This window comes from Chanodichthys erythropterus, chromosome 6 (genome assembly GCF_024489055.1).
Source record: "Chanodichthys erythropterus isolate Z2021 chromosome 6, ASM2448905v1, whole genome shotgun sequence".
In the NCBI taxonomy this organism is placed as follows: Eukaryota; Metazoa; Chordata; class Actinopteri; order Cypriniformes; family Xenocyprididae; genus Chanodichthys; species Chanodichthys erythropterus.
The window spans coordinates 33,595,302-33,621,152 of NC_090226.1; the positions used below are offsets into that span (position 1 = coordinate 33,595,302).

The 25,851-nt window shown below is 36.0% G+C and overlaps 2 protein-coding genes across 3 annotated transcripts; both read right to left on the bottom strand.

Moving 5' to 3' along the window:
• Positions 1 to 218: 218 nt before the first annotated feature.
• On the bottom strand, positions 219 to 12,249 carry dtx3lb.3 (deltex E3 ubiquitin ligase 3L b, tandem duplicate 3). 2 transcript variants are annotated; one of them, XM_067387572.1, is made up of 10 exons: positions 12,117 to 12,249; positions 10,921 to 11,000; positions 10,225 to 10,317; positions 9,503 to 9,731; positions 8,554 to 8,708; positions 6,918 to 7,868; positions 4,257 to 4,471; positions 3,523 to 4,111; positions 482 to 699; positions 219 to 330 (listed from the first exon to the last, which is right to left on the bottom strand). In XM_067387572.1, exons 2-10 carry the CDS (start codon positions 10,960 to 10,962, stop codon positions 261 to 263), a joined length of 2,562 nt encoding a protein of 853 aa, XP_067243673.1. In that variant the 5' UTR covers positions 10,963 to 11,000; positions 12,117 to 12,249; the 3' UTR covers positions 219 to 260. The 2 variants fall into 2 exon arrangements, with proteins under 2 accessions (XP_067243673.1, XP_067243672.1); XM_067387571.1 differs by having other exon boundaries at positions 4,257 to 4,474.
• Positions 12,250 to 15,958: 3,709 nt separating this feature from the next.
• LOC137021287 (NAD(P)(+)--arginine ADP-ribosyltransferase 2-like) lies at positions 15,959 to 16,856 on the bottom strand. The gene is made up of 2 exons (XM_067387563.1): positions 16,755 to 16,856; positions 15,959 to 16,678 (listed from the first exon to the last, which is right to left on the bottom strand). The coding sequence occupies exons 1-2, from the start codon at positions 16,800 to 16,802 to the stop codon at positions 15,959 to 15,961; spliced, it is 768 nt and encodes a 255-aa protein (XP_067243664.1). The 5' UTR covers positions 16,803 to 16,856.
• Between the last annotated feature and the right edge of the window lie 8,995 nt (positions 16,857 to 25,851).

Genomic DNA, 25,851 nt, shown 5'->3' on the forward strand with positions numbered 1-25,851 from the left:
TTTAATATTTCTTGAGTTAAAAGCATGCAAACTTGTGGCTAAAAACACAAAAAGTGCTTTCTGCAATTTTTGAACTGTCACTGTTGGCATATAATGCAACAAAGATTGCTAAAGTCAACAGATTTTACTTATAGAGCTACCAATCTCTGTGTACAAATAAAATAATGATGCTGCCATCTTTATAATATCTGCTTAATTTGTGCCTGCCTTAGACATGTGTTTTTTTTTTTTTTTTTCTACAGAACATACAAGTCAAATCCTCATTCAATGCCTTTGGCCTTTAACTCATCTTTCACTTGCTTAAGGTAATCAGGATCTGGATAGCCGTAACTGTGGACAGAAAAAAACTAAAATAAAAATATAATTAAAATACAGTGATATTTTACATGAACATTTACATGAAAAATAATCATAAAATCTTTGATAAGTGGTTTTGCAGGACATGATGAACAACTGAATGCAGACTTTAATGAACTCGTACCTTTGAGGTCCACCAGATCTACTGGTTTTATGATGAATATCACTCCAGGTGACCACATTCTCTGCACCTGTAGTTATAGATTTCCTGACAGTAAAGATCAGTTTCTGTTGAAAAGCTCTCTGCAGCAGTGTGAGCACTTCATTTCCTTCATAATTGTCAGGCAAGTACGCTTGACGATTTGTCCCATGAAAAGGCTTTCCCGGGTTTGGATGCTTCTTCTAAAAATGATCAAAACAATTATGTATTACTAAAACCTTAAACTATGTAATAAAGTGAAATTTTTGCAAACATTATAATGTCTGTAAACATTTTTCTTTATTTATTGGTATTTTACATGATTTCTGATTGTAATAATAAAATGTTACTTTTTTATCTCTCAAAAACTGAATTTTATGTGTTGCGTATTTTTTAACTATGCAGCAAACATTTTTCAAATATCTTGAAAAATTACTTAAAAAAATTGCTTAAATTATTTTTTAAACCATTTAACTGATGGTATACTGCTGGTTAATGGTTAAGCAGTTATGAGTATCTCTACTGTGAATGAATCTAGATTAAATTCTCAGTTTACATGTGTGCTCTTGAAACAGATGAACTAATGCTCAATTTAAAGTTTTTGCTGCCCAGTTCGGATTTCTGCACTATCCATATATGTGCGTCCATTAGTGCAAAATACTTTTATCATTGTTTTCATCCTCAATCGTGAGATATTATGCATATTCAGGAATATGAGAAGATATACTCTGTGCGATGATGACTGATTTGTTTACTACATGTTAAGTGAGCAATATTGTGCAGTCATTCTGTCATTATCACAAAACAAACACTGACAGAATGTAAGATTTCAGTAATATTAATACTGAAGGCCTCTGAATCTATACAAGATGCTCCAATTTGTGTTTGAACGAAACAAGAGAGCGAGTCCATGTTGTGACGAGAGACATGAAAACAGAAACTAAAAAAATCATAATAAATATGAATAAAAAATGTAATTAATAAAATGTATGGTTTCTTTAAACCTCAAAGGTAAAACATGTATTAAAACTGTTGTGACGTGTGAAGAGGGAGGAGAATTTATGGACAGATAGGATGCTCCTGTTGTTTCCTCTGTAAGCTACCTATCCTCTCTCCTCCTATGTTTGATCCCTCCCTCATCATGGCAGTATATTACACTGCTTCATTGTCTTTCAGAGCAGTAGACCTGCATTGTACACAATAGCGTCCTCTGCTGGCTAATAGTATCACAAAGAAATAGTTTGAATGCTACAAAAATGTCTGTCTCAGCAACAGGCAAGCATACAGGCTATGAGGGGAAAAAAATAAATAAAAAAATTGTGGTATGCTTAATGCAATAGTTGCAATAGTTAATGTTGGAGTGCAATGCACATAATGGCCACAAGAAGGGACTATGTTTATGTATATGGCTGTTTTCTGTAGGATGTAACTCCTCCGAGCGAGTGCTAATGTTGTACATTTTTCGGTTGCTTCTCATGGAGATTAAAGAGTTAAGTCTCTCGGGAATTCTTGTCTTTTGTGTTTAATCGGCACGACACTACAAAAATAAAAATAAATAAATATATATATCAGCCCTAAATCTCTCAACAGTAAAAATAAGTGTTTCAATAGAACTTTCATCAGCCGAATATTTTTTTTCATCAGCTTTTGTGTCTCTATATGTTGCGTATGTATAAAGTGACAAGTTTTTTTTTTTTTTTATAAAAATTATATGAATGTTTTTTTTTTATTTAATTTTTTATTAACTAACATTAATGAAGATCAGTAAATACAGTAACAAATGTATTGCTCATGGTTAATTCATGTTAGTTAATACATTAACTAATGAAGCTTATTGGGAAGTGTTACTACATTTTTTTAATAGTATTTTCGTGCCATGACTGTGGGACAAAAACATTTATGATGCAGTCATACTGACTTATTAGTGTCAGCATTATGCTTTGGTTCTCTTTAGTTTCATTGTGTTTTAGGGTATGATTACACAACAATGATGTACTAAAAATGGAAAACTTTTCCTTCGCTTTTTTCGCATACACATGACAATGTTGTCAAAATGATCCACATTCACAAGGATCAGCGAAAATGACAAAAAAAAAAAACTGTATTATTCATGCCAGGCCAGTAGTTGGCGATGTCACTTTGTTAGGAAACACCAGGCGCCTATAGACTGAATACACATATGCATGATGTCACCGTTTTCACAAATTCGCATTTTTGTAGTTTACAAGGAGACGATAATGATATAGTTTTCAAAAACTTTCAATTTGAAACTCATTTTCAAGAGCTTGCATTTTCAGGCCACCAAAACGCCACAGTCGTGTAAATGAACGGCCAAAACGCATAAAAAGTTTTCAGTTTTTCGCCCCTGAGTTTGGCTTTCCCTGTACCCGTTTGCATGAGTTGTTTGTTCCCATGGTTTCTAATTAGTACTACATGTATTTAAGCCCATAGTTCTCCCCAGTGCTTTGTTTTGCGATAACGTTGTATGATTTGTTAGTGTTTATCATTCTTGCTCCTGTATTTTTGGAGTGCTTGAGTGAATCTCCTTTCTTGTGTTTGTGGAACAGTAGTATGTGACAATTAGACTGTCTCATTCTAGTGTCCAATGCTGAAGAGGACTCCAGCCTAGAAGCATCAGAAGGACTGAACTAGGAAGGATACAGACTCAGCCTTCCAATTGAGAATCACCCAATAGATGGGCATTTTGAGGAGTGATTTGTTTAATGGCGGATTATAACCCTATATATAACGCTTTGTTTTTCAGAGCAGTAGATCAGCACTGGACACAACACCATAGTGTCCTCTTCAGGGTAAGAGTAGAAACACAGAGCAGTTTTAGTGTGTGTCAGATGTGTCTGCTGTATGTTGAATGTGTCTGTCTCGCATGCAGTTAAAGGGAGGGTGTTCACCACAACTCAGTTTTATTCATCAACTATATTATGTCCCTCTGTAATCATAAACAATACAATGTATATGATGTGAGAAGTCAAGTTTTTTAATAAAAATTCAGTTTTACATATTCTTACCGTTTGAACACCACTAGGAATGTTGTAGGTGATTTCAATAGTGTCACATAGTGGATATCCAGGGAGACTCGATCTGCTCTTTGTTACCTTCATTGTTCCATCCGGTTGGTTTCCCTCCAATGTCCCATACACTTCCTTACACACAGGACAGATGGATCCCAGACTCTTCTCTGACATTCTTATACAATCCTGACAGAATTCATGTCCACATTTCAGTTTTTTCTTATTGGTGAAGCTGTCCATACAAATAGCACACGTCTCCTCTTCAGCATGAGCATCTTTACTCTCATGTCCAGAACGGTGTTTTGAATCTTCATTGAATCCAGTTTCTGCTTCACTTTGTCTTCTAAAATTCTCTCCCTCATCCTGTTCTGATCCTCCCACTGCTCCTGATCCATAATCAGGCGTCTGATTCCGTTTGATTCTTCTTGAGTAACCAGTCGATTTCTTCATCTTGTCATCAAACACATTCTTCTTCTGAAGTTTGTCTTTGAATTGGCTGTCCAGCCCTGTTGTCTCTGTTTCAATGCCTTTGGCCTTTAACTCATCTTTCACTCTCTTCAAGTAGTCAGGGTCTGGATAACCAGAACTGTGGACAGAAAAGAGAAAAATAAAAATGCAACAGTTCAAATACAGTGATATTTTGCATTAAACTCAAGTAAATATGAAATATCTGATTAGTGGTTTTGCAGAACATGATGGACAACTGAAAGCAGATCTTAATGAACTCATACCATTTAGGCCCACCATATCTTTCAGTCTTATGATGAATATCATTCCAGGTGACCACATTCTCTGCACCTGTAGTTATAGATTTCCTGACGGTAAAGATCAGTTTCTGTTGAAAAGCTCTCTGCAGCAGTGTGAGCACTTCATTTCCTTCAGGATTGTCAGGCAAGTACGCTTGACGATGTGTCCCATGAAAAGGCTTTCCCGGGTTTGGATGCTTCTCCTAAAAATAAGCAGGAAATTGATGTAACCACAACCTAAAACAAAACTATATAAGAATGGAAGAGGGTCTACTAGGAGAAACTGAAGGATTATCAGTCATTTATACCGTACATGTACAGTTGTGGCCAGAATTATTAGCCCCCTTCATAAATGTGATCAAAGATGACTCTAAAAATAAATCTGCATTGTTTATCCTTTTGATCTTTTATTCATAATATTAGCAAAAATGTAACCTTTCATTGAAGGAAAAGAATTAAAAGTGGGGGCAAAATAACATTAAGAAATAAATGTTTTTTTCCAAAACACAATTATTAACACCCCTAGAATTTTTATGAGTAAAATATCTCTGAAGTATATTCCCATTCATATTTAAACATTTTTAGCTCACCGGGGTGATCATGAACATGAAATCGTCCAGCCACGACTTCCTGTTCCACAGGAGTATAAACATGAGGAAACACAAAGGCCAAATACCCATAATCATTCATCACAATGAGAAAAAAACAAAGAATATAGTTCTAATGTGTAGCAAATGATTGTTGAGCTTCACAAAATAGAAAGTGGCTGTAAGAAAATAGCTAAAGCATTGAAAATCCCCATTTCGACGATCAGGGCAATAATTAAGAAGTTCCAATCAACTAAACATGTTACAAATCTGCCTGGAAGAGGACGTGTGTCTAAATCGTCCTAATGTGAAGTGAGGAGGAGAGTTTGAGTGGACAAAGACTCTCCAAGGATCACAGCTGGAGAATTGCAGAGATTAGTTGAGTCTTGAGTCTCAGAAAGCAATAAAAAATGATCAAACAGCACCTACATCCCCACAAGATGTTCGGGAGGGTTTCACGAAAAATCCTCTGCTCTCATCCAGAAACAATCTCCAGCATATTCAGTTATCAGACAAGACTGGAACTTCAAATGGGATGAGCTTCTGTGGTCAGATGAAAGTAAAAAAAGAGCTTTTTGGCAGCAAACCCACCAGATGGGTTTGGTGCACACATGGATAAAAAGTACCCCATGCCCACGGTTAAATATACTGCTGGATCTTTAATGTTGTGGGCCTATTTTTTCTGCTAGAGGTCCCGGACAACTTGTTCAAATACATGGTATTATGGAGTCTATCAAATACTAACAGATAAAAAATCAAAACCTGACCGCTTCTGCTAGAAATCTTATAATGGGCTGTGGTAGGATCATCCGTCAGGACAATGATCCAAAACAAACATCAAAACCAACACAAAAATGTGTCACTGAGCACAAAATGAAGCTTCTGCCATGGCCATCCCAATCCCCTCACCTGAACCCTAAAGAAATGAGTGGAGTGAACTGAAGAGAAGAAGCACCAACATGGAGCTGGAATCTGAAGGATCTGGAGAGATTCTGCATGAAGGAATGATCTCTGATCTCTTCTCAGGTGTTCTCCAAACACATCAGGCATTATAGGTGAAGACTCAGAGCCGTTATCTTGGCAAAAGGAGGTTGCAAAAAGTATTGAATAAAAGGTTGCTAATAATTGTGGCCAACGTGTTTTGGATATAAACATTTATTTCATAATGTGATCCCCCACTTTCAATTCTTTTCCTTCAATGAAAGGTTAGATTTTTGCTAATTTTATAAATTAAAGATCAAAAGGATAAACAATGCAGATTTATTTTTAGAGTCATCTTTGATCATATTTATGAAGGGGGCTAATAATTCTGGCCACAACTATATATCAAGGCCAAGCAACTCTTCATCTGAAGGGCCACAGTCCCACAGATTTTACAGTAGTTTCAACGGTAATCAAACACACCTGATCAATATAATCAAAGTCTTCAGGATTACTTGATATTTACAGACAGGTGTGTTTGATTGCTGGAACTAAAATGTACAGTGGATCTGCAGAAGAAGACTTGTCCAGCCCTGCCTTATACTGTGTGTTCGTGTTTTCATTGATTTTCAGCAAAAAAAAAAACTGATGGAAAATGAGTCAGCACCAAGATTGCTTGTTAATTATGAAATGTAAGACAAAAAATGTTTTCAATGATAAAGACTTTTGTGTTTTTGTTTATTTTGTTGAAAATAAACTGCATACTGTTAAACTTTTGATGATGAAAACCACTGGGAGAACACAGACGCTTGTCATATTTACTATACTGCATTAATGAAAATCAGTAAATACACTGATATTTAAAAAAATATTAGGGGTACTTTGTTTAATGGCCGATTATAACCCTATTTATACTGCTTCATTGTTTTTCAGAGCAGTATACCTGCACTGAATGACACCACAGTGTCCTCTGCAGGGTAGGAGTAGAAACACAGATTTACATTAAATGTGTCGGTCTCACATGCAGTTAAAGGGAGTGTGTTCACTACAACACAGATTTTTCATCAGCTGTATTATCTCCCTGTGTAATCATAAGCATTTCTTAAAATAATAAAAATTCAGTTTTACATATTCTTACCGTTTGAACACCACTAGGAATGTTGTAGGTGATTTCAATAGTGTCACATAGTGGATATCCAGGGAGACTCGATCTGCTCTTTGTTACATTCATTGTTCCATTCGGTTGGTTTCCCTCCAATGTCCCATACACTTCCTTACACACAGGACAGATGGATCCCAGACTCTTCTCTGATGCGCTTAGACAATCCCGACAGAACTCATGTCCACATTTCAGTTTTTTCTTGTCGGTGAAGCTGTCCATACAAACAGGACATGTCTCCTCTTCAGCATGAGCATCTTTACTCTCATGTCCAGAACTGTGTTTTGAATCTTCATTGAAACCAGTTTCTCCCTCATCCTGCACTGATCCTCCCACTGCTCCTGATCCATAATCAGGCGTCAATTTCTTCTTCTTGTCATCAAACACACTCTTCAGAAGTTTGTCCTTAGATTTTTGTTCCAGTTTTGTTGCCTCTCTCTTAATCGCATCTGTAAATTTCTTCGGTCCAAAGAACAGGCAGTTACTGGCAGACATGGTGAACATCATCTTTGCCTCCTCTGATTGGATGTGATGAAGGGCCTCCTTCACAATATCTGAATATATGTGATTATGATTAATGGCAGCATCACTAAAGCTATCCGTGCATCTCTGAACAAGTGTCTGAAAGTCTGCAGAGGTTTTAGACACAGAATCAGGGCTTGATCTCTGGATATGTTTGATTGAGACGGACACTTCTGCACAAATAGAGACTCCATGCTGTTTCTCAAATTGTTCTAACTCCTTTCTGTAAGCGTGATGCATGTACCAGAACTGATAGAGAGGGAGGGTGAATCCAGCTGGTGTCTCAGGGCTCATTTCATCAGTGTTAGTGGTCTCAGCTTTATTTGGAGCTCTATTAGATGCAGCAACGTCCTCAACATTATTAGTGTCTTCTGATGCTGCTGAAGTCACAGGCATAGAGCCGATCACCTAAAAACACATGATGAGATTTGATTAAAGGACCTTATTCCCATAGTGAAATTAAAATAATTTCCAAAATTATTGCTGAAGGGGAGCCTATTCAGTATAAATACCTTGGGATTGTCATAAACTGAGGTGGGATAAATGGACTAAAATCACAAACAGGAAAGCAAAAACTATATTTTCCCAGGAAGCTGGTGTCAATGTTAACATCTCAATATTAAAAGCATTTTAAAATGCTTTTATTAAAAGTGTTATGATGTTTTGCAGTACTTGCTGGTTTGGAAATGTTACTGTAGAACAAAAGATTTCACTTAGAAAATTACAACAAATCTACCAAACTAGATCACTTAGTAAAGGCATGAAAATCATTTCAGATCACAGGCACCCATCGTCGAAAGAGTTTGAGCTTTTACCTTCAGGTCAAAAGTTTAGGATGCCAGTATTTTCTAAATCAATCCTTCTTGCTGCAGGCAATTAAGTTTTTAAATAAAAGATAGTCTCCTTTTTTCATAGTATGAGTTGACTGTTCTAGGTGATGGATGTGTTATTATGATTTGGTAAACTGATTATGTGTGAACGGCGTGTGCATTGAAACACATTGAAAGATGATTTACCAACAGGGACAAATAAAGATAAAGAAAGACAATGACTATGTCCTTCACCATAATTCTGCACAAAGCAAGCATGATACCTTTGATGAGGGAATTAGATTCTCGTACAGCATGGACGTCTGGCATGGTACAGTCACATACTGTGTTTCATCCGGACAAATCCATGCAGTCACTTCCTTATTTTCATGTTTAAACCTCAAAGGTATAGACCTGAGCTTTTTTAAAGCTTCTAGAGCTACAGAGAAAAATAAAGAGTTTATTAAATGCTGAGTCTTAAAAACAATATGTAATAATTTTCTATAAAATGCATACAGAGAGTTATACAGAATGAAACAAAGGGCAGTTTTTTTTTAAAGAAAGCTAAATTAAATCAATCAGTGAATGTTTATTTGCAGTAAGAAACCTCCTCTTTCATACCTGTTGAGCTTCAATTTCTAAATGTCACGCAGCTCAATGTAAGAGGCTCATAAATGTTTGCAAACATTGCACTAAGTGGTGACAGAAGTGGTGGCTTTTTGTTAACATTAGTTAACTGTATGAGTTAACATGAACAGCAATGAACAATACTTCTACAGCATTTATTAATCAATGTTAAATTTAACATTAATACATTTTTAAAAAAATGGAGTTTGTTAACATTAATGCACTGTGAACTAACATGAACCTTTTATATAACAAACATTTTATATATAATTTAATCAAAGATGAATCAATGCTTTAAATGTATTGCTCATTGTTAGTTCATGTTAACTAATGCATATTGACAAATGGGGCCTTATTGTAAAGTGTTACCAAATTTCCTATGTAGTGACCAATTTGCACATGCAGTGTTACTCCGATGCATGTAGTTTAGAGCAGGAGGTTTGTGACCCTTGGAGTGCTTAAACTATTATTAAGTAACTTCAAAAGTACTGTAGCATTGTGATCATTAATATGGAAAAAATACTGCATTTAGCTATTTGGGATACTAACATGAGATTTAAATTGAAAAATATATTGTAAGTGAATTATCATAAATCATCATATCACCTGTTGATGGAGTTATCTGCACCTCTGCACAGGACTGATCATCCGTGAGTTTAAGGCTAAGGACAGATGCTTTTCCTTCCAGTCTGAGCAAACAGCTCTGAAGGGCTTTCTGTAATGTTGCTCTCCATCTGTCTGGAAATGGTTCGCTCCAGTCCACTTTGATTATGAATTTGGCGATATCCAGTGGTGCTGAAGGTTGTGGCCTTTCATCTCGAGCTGTATAAATGTCCTGTTATAGGGAAAATAGTTATAAATGCAAACTTGCATGTCTGAATTTCTGAGTAAAAAAAAAAAATACTGACTCACACCTGAGTGTGTTTATGAAATATGTGTCAAAGTGAAGAATGTCCACTTCTTTTATAGTATTTCTATTGTTAGCATTTTATTCTGTAATAATAATTTGAGAACTGGCTGCAATCATGAAGAAATTAGGAGCTAGATATGAAGTGTTAGAATTACTAAGAGAAAGAATAGCATGGTAAGTTATAAGTCTGAACTCCAAACTGGTTGGAAATAATGCTGATTATTCCAGATAGATGATATAAGCTGGGAGCAAAATATGAAAATCATTATAAACAGGTGGTTATATGTATTCTAACAAAACAATACATTTTTATTTGGTACATTATGCTTTGGCATTTAATCATTAATAACCAATTATTGATGTTCTATTAGGAATATGATCCTCAGAAAATCTATGGCTAAATCTCTACCCTTTTTACCTCTTCTGGCTGATCCATTGTGACGTTTTGATGCTTCGTGTCATCCTGAGTTGTTACAGAGTCTTGAACTTCTGCGCCTGCTGTATATAAGTCCTAACATTCAGGGGGAAAAAACATTAAAGAAAGTTACGATGTATATATTTCAACTAAATATCTGGGATTAAGGCATGAAGCTGACTGGTGATGACAGAAGAACCTTTAAAAAGATACTGACGCTCAATTCTTCCTTCTCCCACAGGATGATCTTGTCTAACTACTTACTGTCCCACCAAACACAGGCCACTGAACTGGTATGGCAAGCTGGCTTGTGGTTCAACCTACTTTAGATGTACAGGTGCTGGTTTCATCAAAAAGTTGATTTATTTCACTAATTCCATTCAAAAAGTGAAACGTGTATATTATATTCATTCATTACACACAGACTGATATATTTCAAATGTTTATTTCTTTTAATTTTGATGATTATAACTGACAACTAAGGAAAATCCCAAATTCAGTATCTCTGAAGATTACAATGGACCTTACAGTTTAATTAATATCCATTGGTTTGTAAATGATATCTTGCCAAACTAATGTACAACTTATACAAAACTCAACTACTTCATAAGATAAATAAAATATATCTGTAATCAATAATCATTCGTCTCTTAAGTTAAATGTTTCATAAACGAATTGTAAAGTTATTCTGTTACTTACATATTGGTCAGTATCCATTGGCTCTGACTGGTCCTGTGACATGGCTAAGAGAGACTCTCCAATCAGTAACCAAACTTCAGCTTTAAGTAAAAAGGAGAAAAAAATAAAATCCTCAGATTTCTTTAAGGGGTCATGAAACTGTGAGTCAGGTTTTTCCTGATATTTTGACATTGTACACTAAAAACATATTGTGAGTTTCAAAACTCAAACCTTTCTCTCCAGTTCAATAAGAGCATTTATTGTTACAGCCAATTAATGATTGATGCCATGCTGCACATCATGAAAATCAAGTCGCTCACCTCATTTTCCCTGCTCACTCCCTTCTGTCTGGAGTCAATAGGGCATAGGGATGCTCACTTGTGTTTGAATTTGCCCAGTGATTAATAAGTAACTTTTGGTTCTCTTTTGATTGAAGCATAAAACTTCAAGTCATTTGGATAGAAATTACTTAATTTCTGCTGTTTTATGTAGATGAATCTGATGTGTACTGGTGTGTAGTTTCCCACTAAATATGGCCGACAGCAATACAATAAATAATAATTATATGGCTTTCCATAGTGAATAATTTTGAAGATAGATTTATGATGTAATTGCCAATTGTTTCAATCAAAAAGGTTACATTGTGTAGCTTTAAGAAGCATGTGGAAACAGGCAGTGATGTTATTTTTGGTTGGTTCAGGAGATTCCTGTTCCTCACATTCAGAATCAGAGTCTGGATCAAACTCTTTAGACTGAAGATGTGAGACAGTCCAGACGTCGAGTTTGAAGTCTTATAGGACAAGGGTCCCCAAAACTGAGCATTTTTGGGACGAAGAGAGGGTGGAATTGCCACTAAAACTTCCAAATTAACACAAAAATGTTACATTGTAATTCATTGTTTACAATTGATTGATTCGTAAATGGGCTATAATGTTGTACATTAACATGTTATACATGAAGATGTTTTTAGTTTCATTTTCGTTTTGTATAGTTTGTGAAACGAAACCTACTTTTAAACATTTCATTTAAGTTTGATGGATCTTTATGTTTGCATTTACACATAACGCTTTATTTAGGCTGTAAGTGGCGGTTGTTGGCACTCGGTATGCTATTAAATTTACTGCGCATATTTATTGTCAGCAGTAGTAGGCTAACTAGCAACTGAACCACCAGAGAACAAATACATAGAAAAATCTGTCTTTTAGTCTTATACTTACCGAAAACCGTGATGTTTTAACATGTGAGCTGTCAGCCTCTGTACTGCCGATTCAAGCTGATCAACTGGTTCACTTTCAAAGGGGACGTACTAGCTTATAGACTTTCTACAGCGGGAGCGAGCGGAGCGATGCGACGCGTGGCGACAAATCCCTAATATAGGCCTATATATATCCTTTATGTTTCTTTTTCTCGCGCGCGCGCAAATGCATGATAAGAAGATGCAACATTGTAACAATTTAAATCCCTGTTTGGAATAAGTCTGATATTATGTAGCAACTAGATAAAAGAATATTCGTATGTACTTCTGAACAAAGTTCGATTTTCACAGTTGAGGATCATGCTCATTTCCAGGGAGAGAACAAGGCCATTTTTTTATTATTACTTGTAAAGATTCAAAAAAAAAAAAAAAAAAAAAAAAAACAGTATATGCTGGTTAAGGTAGGTTTTGGAGCTGGTTTATGCTGGTTTAACCCTAACCCTAACCCGAACCCAGCATAAACCAGCTCAAATCAGCATACCAGCTCCAAAACCTAGCTTAACCAGCATATGCTGTTTTTTTTTTTTTTTTTTTTTTAATAATTTAAACATAAATTACATCTTTTTAAAAAAAGTTCTAGGGCACCTTTAAAGGTAAGGCCTGTCAGGGTCTGGCATTACGAGACCTTGAGCTCTGCCCTGGACCAGGCACTGTTTGCTTGCCTCAGTAAGGGTTTTCCCTTGCATAGGGCATGGGGCCAGGTTGTGGCCCTAGGGTATAGTGTCACTAGCCAGGTTTCCATTCAAGGATTTATTTTTGCAAAAAAAGGTTTATTGCTTCATGTTTAGCAATATAGCTGATGGAAATGCCATTTGTCATTAAGATTTATCAAATGCAGACAAAATGTTTTCCATTTATCTTTAGCGCATAAATTCTATGTCGATACTTGAAAGTTGTTTTGGAAACACTTTTTGTCAAGAAAAAGGGCTTTAACCCAAATAAATGTAGTGTCACATGACAGAATTAGCCTATACATGCAGCGTCCGTTTTCATGGTGTTGCTCCTGTTAAAGCACCGTTTATCTGTAGTTCAAAGATGCTTCACAAGGATGAGTAGATGCCTTGAAAATCTCTGCAGCTCGAGAAAATAAGCAGGGCGTCTGTCAAATTGAGGAAGACTGGTGGAATAAAATACAGAGCTGTATATGAATAAATAAAAGTAATGTCATAAAATTGTGAGTCTGTTTCGATTTCAAGATCAGAATCAGCTCTTGATAAATGAAAATCACAAACATGACACTTATGAAATAATTTTATAAGTGCAATTTATTAATATAGAATTTAAGCTCAAGTAAATTAGGAAAATAAAGTGGTTGACTTCTAAAGCTCTAATAGAATTTTAGAAATGGAATGCGACAATAAGCTTTAGTTTAGCTAATGCAGACGATTTTTAGGTCACAGCTGCATGTGTCTCTGAAAATTTTTTTTTTTTTGATAGGTTTGATGTTATTGAACTCTTTTGCTTTGAATGCATTCCTGGCTGCGTCAAACCACGACTGGCTCGACTGCATGTTCAAGGCGTTAAAGATTTCTGTAATATGCAAAGACTGAATATTTCTGTCAAGGAGACACAGCCAATCGTCACCAGATCTCCTCACTCCGCCCACTCATTCATTTTTCCCGGAATACTAATCATGGGAAGAAGAAGAAGTTTTATTTATATAGCGCCTTTCCATAGCTCAAGGTCGCTTCACATAGTGCTATAAAATACATTTGCACATCAACATACACAATACAAACACAGAAGGCCAGATTTAGCCACATTATCCACAATAAATATTGAAAAGATATGTTTTTAGCTGATTCTTGAAGGTAGACAAAGATGATATTTTATGAAGTGTAAGGGGTAGATAGTTCCATAATTTAGGAGCATTAACACTAAATGATCTACCACCTACAGAGGACAGCCAAAAACAAGGAACGGACAAAAGACCAAGCTCAGATGATCTGAGGGACCGGGCAGGAGAGTAGGAGTGGAGTAGGTCAGACAGATATGGAGGCGCAAGACCATTTAATGCCTTAAACGTTAAAAGTAATATCTTAAAATGAATACGTGATGCCACAGGTAGCCAGTGAAGATCATGCAGTAGAGGAGTAATGTGAGCAGAGCGCCTGGTGGAGTTGAGAACTCTTGCTGATGAGTTTTGAACATATTGTAACCTTGCTATGAGTTTTTTAGGCAGACCAAGAAATAGAGCATTGCAATAATCCAGACGTGATGTGATTAATGCATGAATTAAGATTTCAGCATCAACTAGAGTGAGAGAAGATCGAAGACATGCAATATTACGAAGATGGAAAAAAGAGTTTTTAACGACAGAAGAAATATGAGAGGCAAAAGATAGAGTTTGAGCGCAAACTCAAAATGCAGTGTTGCATATTATATTTTTACAGTATCAGCTGAGGGTGTTCTTGCTTGTTTTTATAGGGTGCTTATATTGGAATTAGACTTTGTGATTTTTATTTTTTTTTTAACAAAAAATGGTGATCAAACATTAATTGATGGACCCCCTGCAGTACCGCTACGGACCCCCGGTTGAAGACCCTTGATCTACATCTCTACGTCTGAGTCTGACAATTTCACTGTACCAGTCTTTTTATGGACCCTAAAAAGTTTTGCATACTGGACAAATGAACTGCTCTGTCCAAACTGTATTTCAAACTCTGTTCAAATAAAGGCAGTAAAGTCCTGTCAGGTGAGCTGCTCCACTTCACCGACATCCTCCTATTTAATAACATTATAAGTGAAAATAAGCAGTTGGCGTACTGGCGAATTTTAGTAGTCTCATTACTCTCTACATTTTTCAAATATATTTGGGATGCAAATGATAAGAATTTGCTAAATACGCAAAGTTATGTATGGAAACGGCTGAAGGGCAGATTTTTTAGAGATATTGCAAAACTTATGCGACAATGCAATTTTTTAGGGATGACGTCATCTCACACACCATTTTATCGGTAAAAGGCCAACTGGATGGAAACAGCCTCGAGACAGCAAGTTTCACAAAATTTTTTTGTGCATATTTGCTTTGTTAACAAAACAGCGCAAAAACTAGATGGAAACTTGGCTATTGTTTCCCAGAGGTATGAATCAGGAAATTTATTATAGTTTATTTTATTGAATATTCCATATATATATATATTATTTTAAAGCTTGTTTCATTGAAATACCTCCTTTTTGACGTTTGTGTCATTGAACTTTTTTTATTTGAAAACTGATTTAAGTTTGTTTCAATGAGCTTCTATTTTCGTTTCATTGAACTTCTACCTTTTCCATTTTCTCCTGTAGCGCTGTAAGAGTGAGTGTTGCACCATTTTTCAGTTCATATACATTTTGTTTTTTTTTTAGTTGTATCTCCTCTTCTGTTGGTAGAGCACTTCTATTTAACATTTAAAAAAAATCACTTAAATCATAAAAAGTTTTGTATATCAAAAAGAATTATGAGAGAAAAAAAGATGCTTTGAAAGATTTATTTTGTTGACAGAAGTTGAATCTGAATCTTTAAAAAAGCATCATAGTTCTCTGAAGTTTACACAGTGTACCTTTAGTCGTACAATCAGACAAATGCTGCGCTTCAATAAAACAAGACAATAAAGGCTCAATAACAGAAAGTAGCATGCAGTAACTACAGGTTAACTAAACACATTAGAAAATAAAGTTAAAATTAGCACAACATTAAAGAAAGCAACTGTTTGATGCTATTGTACAGTTCAGATCACTTATTTTCCCAGAGCTGGACACAGTGTCACACCAGAGATGTTTTATATTGTCCTGAACTGATGCACATGAGTATATCACGTAAATTTAATGTGCATTGAATAGAGCACAGTTCATGTCATTTCTTATTCCAGAGCTTTTCAGTATGTACACAGTCTCACACCAGAGATTTGGGTCATCTGTTTTTTTCTTGACAGCGACATTAAACTTCTCATAAGGAGGAATCAGCACCTCTTTCTCATCAGGATACGTAGAATATTCTGACACATCAGCACCTTCACAGGTGTGGATTTCAAAACAAGATATACGTCCAAAACGTTTCGCTCTTTCACGATCAAGAGAGGTTGAAGCGAATGACCCAAAACCAACCTCTCCACTCTCGTAAGTAAATTTATCATTTGTACCACGAAAAGTATCAAAGCATTTATTTTCTTTTTTCTTCAGAATCTGTATCGCTTCTGTTAACAGAAAGTGAAGCGAATACCATTTGTATGTATTGTCTTTGAAGCTTTGTTTGCCATTACGAGTGTCACGACTGAATTCACTACGTACATTATCATCAGCGCACACCTTTATGGCAATTTTTTGTTGTCTTGATAATTTGCTGAAAAATTTAAGTTTACTGGTTTCTTTGTCAGCTACTATCCAAGCAGCTTTAAAATTAGGTGAGTTATTTTTTTCCATGGCCAGATATTTTTTATCCACCAGATCTGCCATTTTCTTTTCACAGCCATAATACCGGTCATCAACAGAGTCCGGTGCCATATCCAATGTATATTCTGTGTCTTCAGCAGCAGCTCTGTGATCCTGCAGCCACACGAATCATAATAATCACATGATCAGTATTAATGTCTGTAATATTCATACCAGAACACAAGCTTACCTGTCCTAGAGCAGCTAAAATGAGCAGAGTTTCAATGATCAGCAGCATCTTGATTTAGTCAATCCCTCAGATGCCAGTAGGTCTAATGAAGAACAGATGCTGAAAGACAGCCAGAAACACAACAGCGGCTCACAAATACAGTACAAAATCTGTGACTAGAATACGACTAACAGAACTGTTCACTACAAGTTCTAGCATAATGCAATTTTACATTTGTAGAACTGGTATTTTCTGCTCTAATGCAATATCCTGTGGAATACATATTTAAACCTGTGATGTTAAAAGATGAAAGTGACAAAATAGACATTTTTCTATATCCTCCAAATTACTTGCAAATATCGTCTTCTGATAGGTTTTACAATTTCTATTCAATATTTTCTTCAGGAGCTCAGGAGACGAAGATCATTAGGCAGTCCTTCACAGCCACACAACAACTGTGATCTTTGGGGGGATGGTTTTTTTATATTGGTTATGATCTGTGACATCACATGTGTGATAAGAAATAATTGCATGAATTTAGGCAGTACAGTCTGTCATTGTTCTTATTGCTTAAACAGGTACAGTAGTGGTAGAGTAAACTTGGTTAAGGTATTTATCTGACAAAATTATTTGGCAAAAAAATCCTGCTCTCAAAAAGATGAGCAGTTTTGAAAAGTTTTTTTTTTTTTTTTTGAAAATTTGTTAAAAACCACTGTGGAGCTATATACTATTTTTGGCAGCTGTTACAGAAACATTTTTACAAAAAATCTTCTGACTTAACCTTGAGATTTGAAGTATTAGATAGCTTAGATATTTGCAACACTATCTATAATGACACTAATAATTTTAAATTTCTGATAGAAATGCAAAATTAATCAGTAGTTATTAATAGAATAATGAGACACAAACCTTTACATTTAGTCCCATTTATATTTTGATCACAGTGCATACACATACAAACTTTTAGTCCAAAAGTGTGCACATTTGTAGAAATGCACGTTTACCTCAGATTTTATTATATAGAATATAAGCTGGGCCGTATGCAGGGTTTCATAATTACCGAGGTCAGAAAATGTAGTTTACTAGGGGGGTACGGGGGCATGCCCCCTGAGAAAATTTAGATTTCCTTGGTGTACATATGTTGCCTGGCAAGGCCAGACTGATATATCTTCTACAAGATATATCAGTCTGCTCAGTCCGCCCTCCGTCGCGATTCGAGTCAACTCCAAACCATACCGTGCAATCAGATTTGTTTATTTCAGTGACACAAAACAGACGAAAGTCCCTTCAATATCAACAAAGATTGCACACGGGAGACCCGAGAGTTTGTTCTATTCAGCCGTGAATTCAGTTTTAAATGACCAAAAACACATTAATTATTTACTTTTCGCTGTTGACGCTCTTGTCGCTTTGCTAACGTCATATCCGCCCTTCTCTGATTGGTTTACTCCGCTTCCTGTTAGCTCGGATTTGCTCCGCCCTAGAAATCGAATTGATTCAATGGCCGACCAGACTCATCCGCTGGTACAGTGGTGAGGCTGGATTTTCCAGGCAAGTACATATGTGCATTTTTAAGACATTTTAAGGCCAACAAATTGGATAACAATAGCTTTAAAACCATGTCAACAAATACATGCATGCACAGTTTTGAGACAGCTTTAATTGCATGTTTGGTAATTTCATGACTTAACTTACAACAGAACAACGACGGTGCATGCTCGTAGTTTATTATAGCTTAAATAAAGCGCAAAACAAAGTAATTATGCAATTATTCTTGAGTGTGCACCACGAGCACAGTTTAACGGCTGATTGGACAGTCGTGTTAATTTATATATATATATATATCAAATTCACTAATGATTAGTGGTTCAAGGTCAAGGTCAAATTTATTAGCCATTTCAACAATACAGTTGATAGGAATTTGTCTTGGTATGCTCACATAATTAACAACAATGCAGCGACATGAACACACATACACAGACAGAACAACACATCACATATTAAGTGTATCAGCTGGTTTGTGGCCAGACCATAAAGTACTTAGTGCAAGCCACACAGTCAAGAAACAGTCCACAAGTTATACCCTAAGTCAAACATTCAAGCATCAAGCCGTGTTTAAGTATCGTATAGCTTGGAGATAAGTGCTGTCTCTGAAACGTGATGTTCTACTAGTGATACTTCTGTACCTCTTCCCTGATGGCAGAAGAGTAAACAGGTGATGTGATGGGTGGCAGGGGTCATTGGTTATGTTTCTCGCCTTTCTAATAATTCTGGTGACATAATGTGAGGCTATGGTAGGCAGACTGCAGCCAATGATCTTGGAGGCTCTGCGCACTACTTTCTCCAGCTGATGCTTATCATGACTGGACGCGTTGCCATACCAGGACAGGATAGAGAAGGTCAGCACGCTTTCTATAACGGCTCGATAGAAATGAGTCATGCCTTCCTGGCTAACCCCAAATTTCCTCAATTGACGGAGGAAAGAAAGTCTCTGATGAGCTTTACCTACAATGAGACTAATGTTCAGGTCCCATGAGAGGGACTGATGTATGGTAGTACCCAAGAAGCAGAAGGAGGAGACCCTCTCAACAACCTGGCCATTGATGAAGAGAGGAAGGTGCTGAACTGTCCTCTTCCTAAAGTCCACTATCATCTCTTTGGTCTTGGATGTATTGAGGATTAAATTATTATCCTCGCACCACCTGACCAACTGTTCTACTTCACCCCGGTAAATGGATTCATTCCCATCAGAGATAAGACCAATTACAGTGGTATCATCTGCAAATTTTAACAGTTTTACAGATGTTGAAAGGGACATACAGTTGCTGGTATAAAAAGAGTACAGAAGAGGAGACAGGACACACCCTTGTGGTACACCAATGTTAAGAACCCTGGTTGATGACATATGATTATGGATTTTAACATATTGTTTCCTACAGGACAAAAAGTTCAAAATCCATTGACACAGTACTGCATTGACACCCATTGCTAAAAGAGATTTATACAGTCTAATAGGAATAATAGTGTTAAATGCTGAACTAAAATCAAGGAACAGGACACGGGCATATGTGTGCTTAGCTTCAAGATGTTGGAGAATGAAATGTATACCGCATCATCCACTCCCCTATTTGCCATGTAGGCAAACTGGTGAGGATCTAGTGTGATGTGCGCTAAGTTTTTACAGACTAGGCACTCAAACACCTTCATGACAGCAGACGTCAGTGCAACAGGTCGGAAATCATTAAGGCAGGTGATGTTATTGTTCTTAGGCACTGGAATGATCATGGCTAATTTAAAACAAGCAGGTACTATAGAAGTATTAATAGACCAATTAAAAATATAAGTGAATATGAAAGTAAGCTGGTCTGCACAGCTCCTGAGCGTAGCTGGTGTGACACCATCTGGCCCAGCCGCTTTACTGATATTTTGACGCTGGAGCATCCTCCGAACATCATGTTCTGATATTGAAAAAGGGGGGTAATTGATCAACCCCGTTTGAGCAAAACTGTGAGAGCTTAACTGAGCTTCACTGGACTCAAATCTACAATAGAAATCATTAAGCCTCTCAGGGAGTCATCGTTTAAAGCATGATGCTTTATTTTATATTTAGTGATTGTCTGCAGGCCCTTCCAAACACCCTTAATATCATGATAATTATGATTTTAATGATTAGTTAGATCAAATTCACTATAGTGTTGATCCAAAATATAAATGTTTGCACTTCTTAAACCCTTTTAAATGCATGATGTTAGAATGTTATTTGAAATGGCAATAAGTCACTCCTCAAGCCTATGGAAAATGTTATTTTGTAGTCAGAAGAACATGTTAAAAAATAAAAAATACAATTTCAGAAGTTTTTTTTGTAAACAATACTTTCTTAAAGTTGAACAAATACAACCACTAAAGAACCATACACAGGATAATAAACTATGACAAGATATTAAATAAGTTTTTATATCCATGACAGATGAAAAAAGTAATCTAGCCAATCACACAGCCCTGTCCTCATCTAAGACTCACATTATCTGGACTGAATGTTAAATTCCCACATTTACACCTTTAAAAGAATGTAGGATGTTTTTTCCCTGACATGTTTGAACTCTTAACTCAAATATCAGAAGTGTGAAGGGGGTTAAAGACTGGAAATGCAAAAGTTTGTGTTCATTTGTGTCCTCTTCTCTTATCTGGCACCTGTAGGAAAGAGAAGTGAACTGGACAGTGTAGTGGCACACATTAAGCCTCAGATATACTGTATCGTAAGAGTATATAATAATTTAACTACTGTTAAATTACTGTTTGCACTGATAAAGAACAATACAAAGTTATAACATTAACGTGGTACCTTTTACATGATCACAAACCACAGACTGATAAGAAAAACTAAATGGCTGCAAGTTCACTTAGCAATATAATTTGATAAGGATATTCTGGACACACAGGTTCGTTCTGGATCATTTGCATCCTCCTCTCTTAACTGTTCAGTACCAGAGCGTTTTAGAACTGCCTTTGGCTTTAATTTTTGAAGGTGTTGATCTGACAAAATATATTACAGAAGTTACATCTATTTAACGCAGCGCCAGTTTCGTTTAGTAGAATAGGGAAGGCGTAGGACACACAATGTAAGCTTTTTGAAGAATATGGAAAGCGGAAGCACGTGCAAGGCGATCATTTGTGTTTATAAAGCATATACAGTTGTATTTTTGTAGAAAATGAGCGATGGTTTCTCTAGATAAGACCCTTATTCCTCGTCTGGTATCGTTTAAAGCTCTTTGAAGCTGCACTGAAACTGACATTTGGACCTTCAACCGTTTGGAGGCCACTGAAGTCCACTACACTGTAAATTCTAAGAAGTTCAGTTTACTTAAAAAAAGTTTGGAAACCAATTGCCTTATTTTTGCAACGCAAACTTGAAGGGAAAACTGAAGTTAAGTTAATAATCTATTAAAAGTAAAGAAATCTAACTATTCCCAAGTAAATTAAGTAATACATATCAAGTTAGTTTAATGTCAATTCTAGTTAACATACTCTAGAATATTTACTAATCTTACTTAAGATTTAATAGTAAGATTACACAAGAAATTCCATTTAACTAACAGTGTTATATTGTGTTCTGCAAACTTCTTAAATACTATTATTCTCAACATGGCTTTAATCTGCCATTTTATGCTACGTAGACTTAAAAAACTATGTGCAATCGGTTTCCACATTTTCTTCAAGTAAAGTGAATGAAGAATAGTATGTTGTACTGACAAAAGCTTTGTTAGTATAGTTCACTTACACGAGAGTACTACTAAAAGAAGAACTGTAGAGAGTACTTTATTTACTTTAAATAAAATTTTATTGTCACCATTGTTGTGGTTTGCATGCTGAATGTTGAGATCTGTGTGTTAAAAGTTTAATTAAAAGTTTAACAAGATGTTGATAACATAGTGTTAGCACAAACATTTTAAAACATTATTACTGAATACAAAAATTAAACATCTAACTAAACAATATTCAGTTAGAAATCAGATCATCTCTTAAAAATTATCTTTTTATTGCTTCTCTTCCTTTGAAACCACAAACAATGATTTCCTGATGCATGGCTGCACCAAAATGGAGAGAATTATAAAATCACCATAATGATTTAATAATTAATGATATAATGAATCACCATCATGGTAAGTTAAAAAAAAAAAAAAAAAAAAACTTTTTAGGAAACTCAACATCAAACTAATTGATTTTAACTTGGGTTTTCTGAGTAAACAAGCCATTAATAGATAGCAAGAATAGCTTTTACTTTTATGTCACCGAAGTAGATCCACTCATAACATAAACATGAATCCTCAGTCTGTGTGATTCTGCACTGTGTGGAGGGATGTCTTGAAATTTTTTTGTAATTTTACTCAAATTACATTAGTTATGGGAACTATCTGTTCTAAAATTTCAGCAACAATTACAAATTTGTTGTAAAGTCAACATTTTGGTTAAAATCAAGTAAACATACTAGTGTTTTTATAGTAAGGAATACTATTTGAACATAAGGAGAATAATCCTGGGATGTTTTCATCAAAAACCTTCATTTCTTTTCGACTGAAGAAAGGAAGACACAAACATTTTGGATGACATGGGGGTGAGTAAATTATCAGGAACATTTTATTTGAAAGTGAACTAATCCTTTAAGACCCCATCATAGCCAAGCAGGTCCAGTCTATAAAACCTTACAACAAAGGTCTTAGTGCCATACTTTGGGTGGAATGGGCTTACTGGCAGAGGCGAGGGCAGACAGCACGCCTCGAGACCAGAAATTGCTTCCAAAATCCACCTGCTGATTGTTAGTTTGGTAGCTGGGCAGCCCTCTTGGTGGGCCCAAGCATTCCAAATACTGCTCAGTCTTTCTTGTTGAGCAGACATACAAAATAGATGTAACTTCTCTTAGTCCACTGACACAGAAGGATGATGAAGGCCTGTAAGGCAATAAGCCAACGCCAAAAGTCAGAAGAGTGCTAAGGACAACTCTTCTTCAGTAACGGCTAGATCCCCCTGCCTGGACTCTAACCAGTGCTGCAGGCCTCATCCTCATAATGCCATGAAGGAATCAAATTAGGTAATAGTAGGTAATATTCCCCCAGAGGTCCACCACTTAGTGCTGACTGGTCTTCACGCAGACTTTAAATGTGGATGGGGAACAACCATCAGAGAGACAATGTTGAAGGAAATCCAGTTAGCTGTGTCCAAATGTGAACTTTCAACTATGATATAAAGTTTGCTCGTGAGAGGAGCTCTAGTGTTGAGGCACCATGGCGTCCGGCCCCGCGGTAAGGGAGAACCAGAGCAGACAGTGAGTCATATCTTGTGACACCAACAGATCTGGGTAGAATCTCCATTTTCTGGGCTTCAGCCCCTGCCTCAACAGGACATCTGCTCCCAAATTTTGGTCCATGGGATATGCATTGCAGTGAGTGAGAGCAACTTGGAAGTATGCATCCTTTAGATCTATCATGACAAACCAGTCCTCGGACCTGATTAGCGGGACAGTTAATATCTTGAACCCGAGTCTCCTCAGAGAACAGTTCAAGTGCCGCAGATCTAAGATAGGATGCAACCCCCATCCTTCCTTGGAACTATGAAGTACTGGCTTTAGAACCCGGACTGCCTCTGGGGTGTGCAAACATCCTATGACATGCCAAGCTTATTGCATGGTTATCAGCATTAAAAGTTAAATACCATTGCTGCTTTTTGCAATGTATATTTCGTTTGGAAAGATGAAAATAACAGTACGCTTCCGTCAGTTATTTTATCTACAGGTCGCTACATTGCTTACAGATTTCTGCTCATTCTAAATGATAAAGTAGCACTGTAAGATTAACACTTTATTTTAGGGTCTTTTAACTAGGTGCTTATTAGCATGCATATTACTAGAATATTGGCTGTTTATTAAGCACATATTAATGCCTTATTCTGCATGACCTTATTCTGCATTCTTAATCCTACCCAATGCCTAAACTTAACAACTAACTTACTAACTATTAATAAGCAGTAAATTAGGTGTTTATTAAGGGAAAAGCAGTTGTGTTCCCTATACTAAAGCGTTACCGATTACATTTGATAATATCCATTAGTGAGAAAGTGACTGCATGTGTGGATCAGTGCTACCTGTTTAAAATGTGCTTTCACCCAATCATATTCAGTATCTGGAAGATACAAACAAATTCTTTGAGAACTCTAACCTCCCATTCATGCCCATAGCCATCATCATAACCTTCAATATTTTCCTGATTTGAGTGATCCATCTGTATCAAGCTAGCTAAATCTGTTTAATGTACGAATTCCTGCTATTATAGGCCGTTGGCATGAATTGTACTCGTGAAGGAGAGGTAGTGGAGTGCTTTCGGAGCGAGTGAAAACCATGAAACTCAGACTTTTAAAAAACGCTCCGGTCCACTCCTCGCTCCGCTCCCACTCATTTTCCCGAAGCAGCCTCTCAAAACTACACTCTAAAAAATGCTGGGTTAAAAACAACCCAAGTTGGGTTAAATATGGACAAACCCAGTGATTGGGTTGTTTTGACCCAGCGGATGGGTTAAATGTTTGCCCAATGTGCTGGGTAGTTTTATTTAACTCAACTATTGTTTAAAAATGACTATATGGCTGGCTTAAAATGAGCGCAAAATATGTTGGAAATTAAAAATCAGACATATAATTACTAGAGGCAACAATAATAATCAAAAGATGAACATTTATTAATAAGCAATTTAATAAATGTTTATTATTTAATTATTATTAATTAAACATATTAATAAATGTTATTTTCCAACCTGTTTTGGGTTCATTTTAAGTGATGAATAAAGTGATTTTTAAACATCAGTTGAGTTAAATAAAACTACCCAGCAGGTTGGGTTAAAGATTCAACCCAACAGCTGGGTCAAAACAACCCAATCGCTGGGTTTGTCCATTTTTAACCCAACTTGGGTTGTTTTTAACCCAGCATTTTTTAGAGTGTAACCACAGGTAAAGATATTTTTGATAAAATCTGATGGCTCAGTGAGGCCTCTATTGACAGCAAGTTAATTTCCTTTTTCAATGCCCAGAAAGCTACTAAAAAAATATTTAAAAACAGCTTCAACCTTAATATTATAAAGTCACGCAAATACTTTTTGTGCGCCAAAAAAATCAAAAAACACTTTATTCAACAATATCTATTGATGGGTGATTTCAAAACGCTGGAATTGTACTAAAAAAAATATTTAAAACAGCTTCAACCTTAATATAAAGCAACACAAGAATACTTTTTGTGCGCCAAAAAAAAAAAAAAAAAATGTATTCAACAAAATCTAGTTACACAGCTTCATGAAGCTTTATGAATCTTTTGTTACAAAAGCTTAAATTTAGACAAATGCTGTTCTTTTGAACTTTCTATTCATCAAATAATCCTGAAAAGAAATTATATATATATAATAAATGTTTCTTGAGCAACAACAACAAAAAAATCACAATATTACTGTTTTTACTGTATTTTGGATCAAATAAATGAAGCTTGGTGGCCAGAAGAGACTTCTTTTAAAAATATTAAAAATCTTTCTGTCCAAAAAAAATTGTATCTACACTCTAAAAAATGTTTGGTTAAAAACAACCCAAG

What these genes read in the sequence shown, in the direction of transcription:
- dtx3lb.3 (XM_067387571.1), bottom strand. Translation starts at nt 10,962, where the DNA reads ATGTCACAGGACCAGTCAGAGCCAATGGATACTGACCAATAT. An exon ending in AGATATGGTGGGCCTAAATG is followed by an intron (nt 4,112 to 4,256) that starts GTATGAGTTCAT and finishes TTCTGTCCACAG; the next exon opens with TTCTGGTTATCCAGACCCTG. An exon ending in AGATCTGGTGGACCTCAAAG is followed by an intron (nt 331 to 481) that starts GTACGAGTTCAT and finishes TTCTGTCCACAG; the next exon opens with TTACGGCTATCCAGATCCTG.
- LOC137021287 (XM_067387563.1), bottom strand. Translation starts at nt 16,802, where the DNA reads ATGCTGCTGATCATTGAAACTCTGCTCATTTTAGCTGCTCTAGGACAG. An exon ending in TTTTAGCTGCTCTAGGACAG is followed by an intron (nt 16,679 to 16,754) that starts GTAAGCTTGTGT and finishes GTGTGGCTGCAG; the next exon opens with GATCACAGAGCTGCTGCTGA.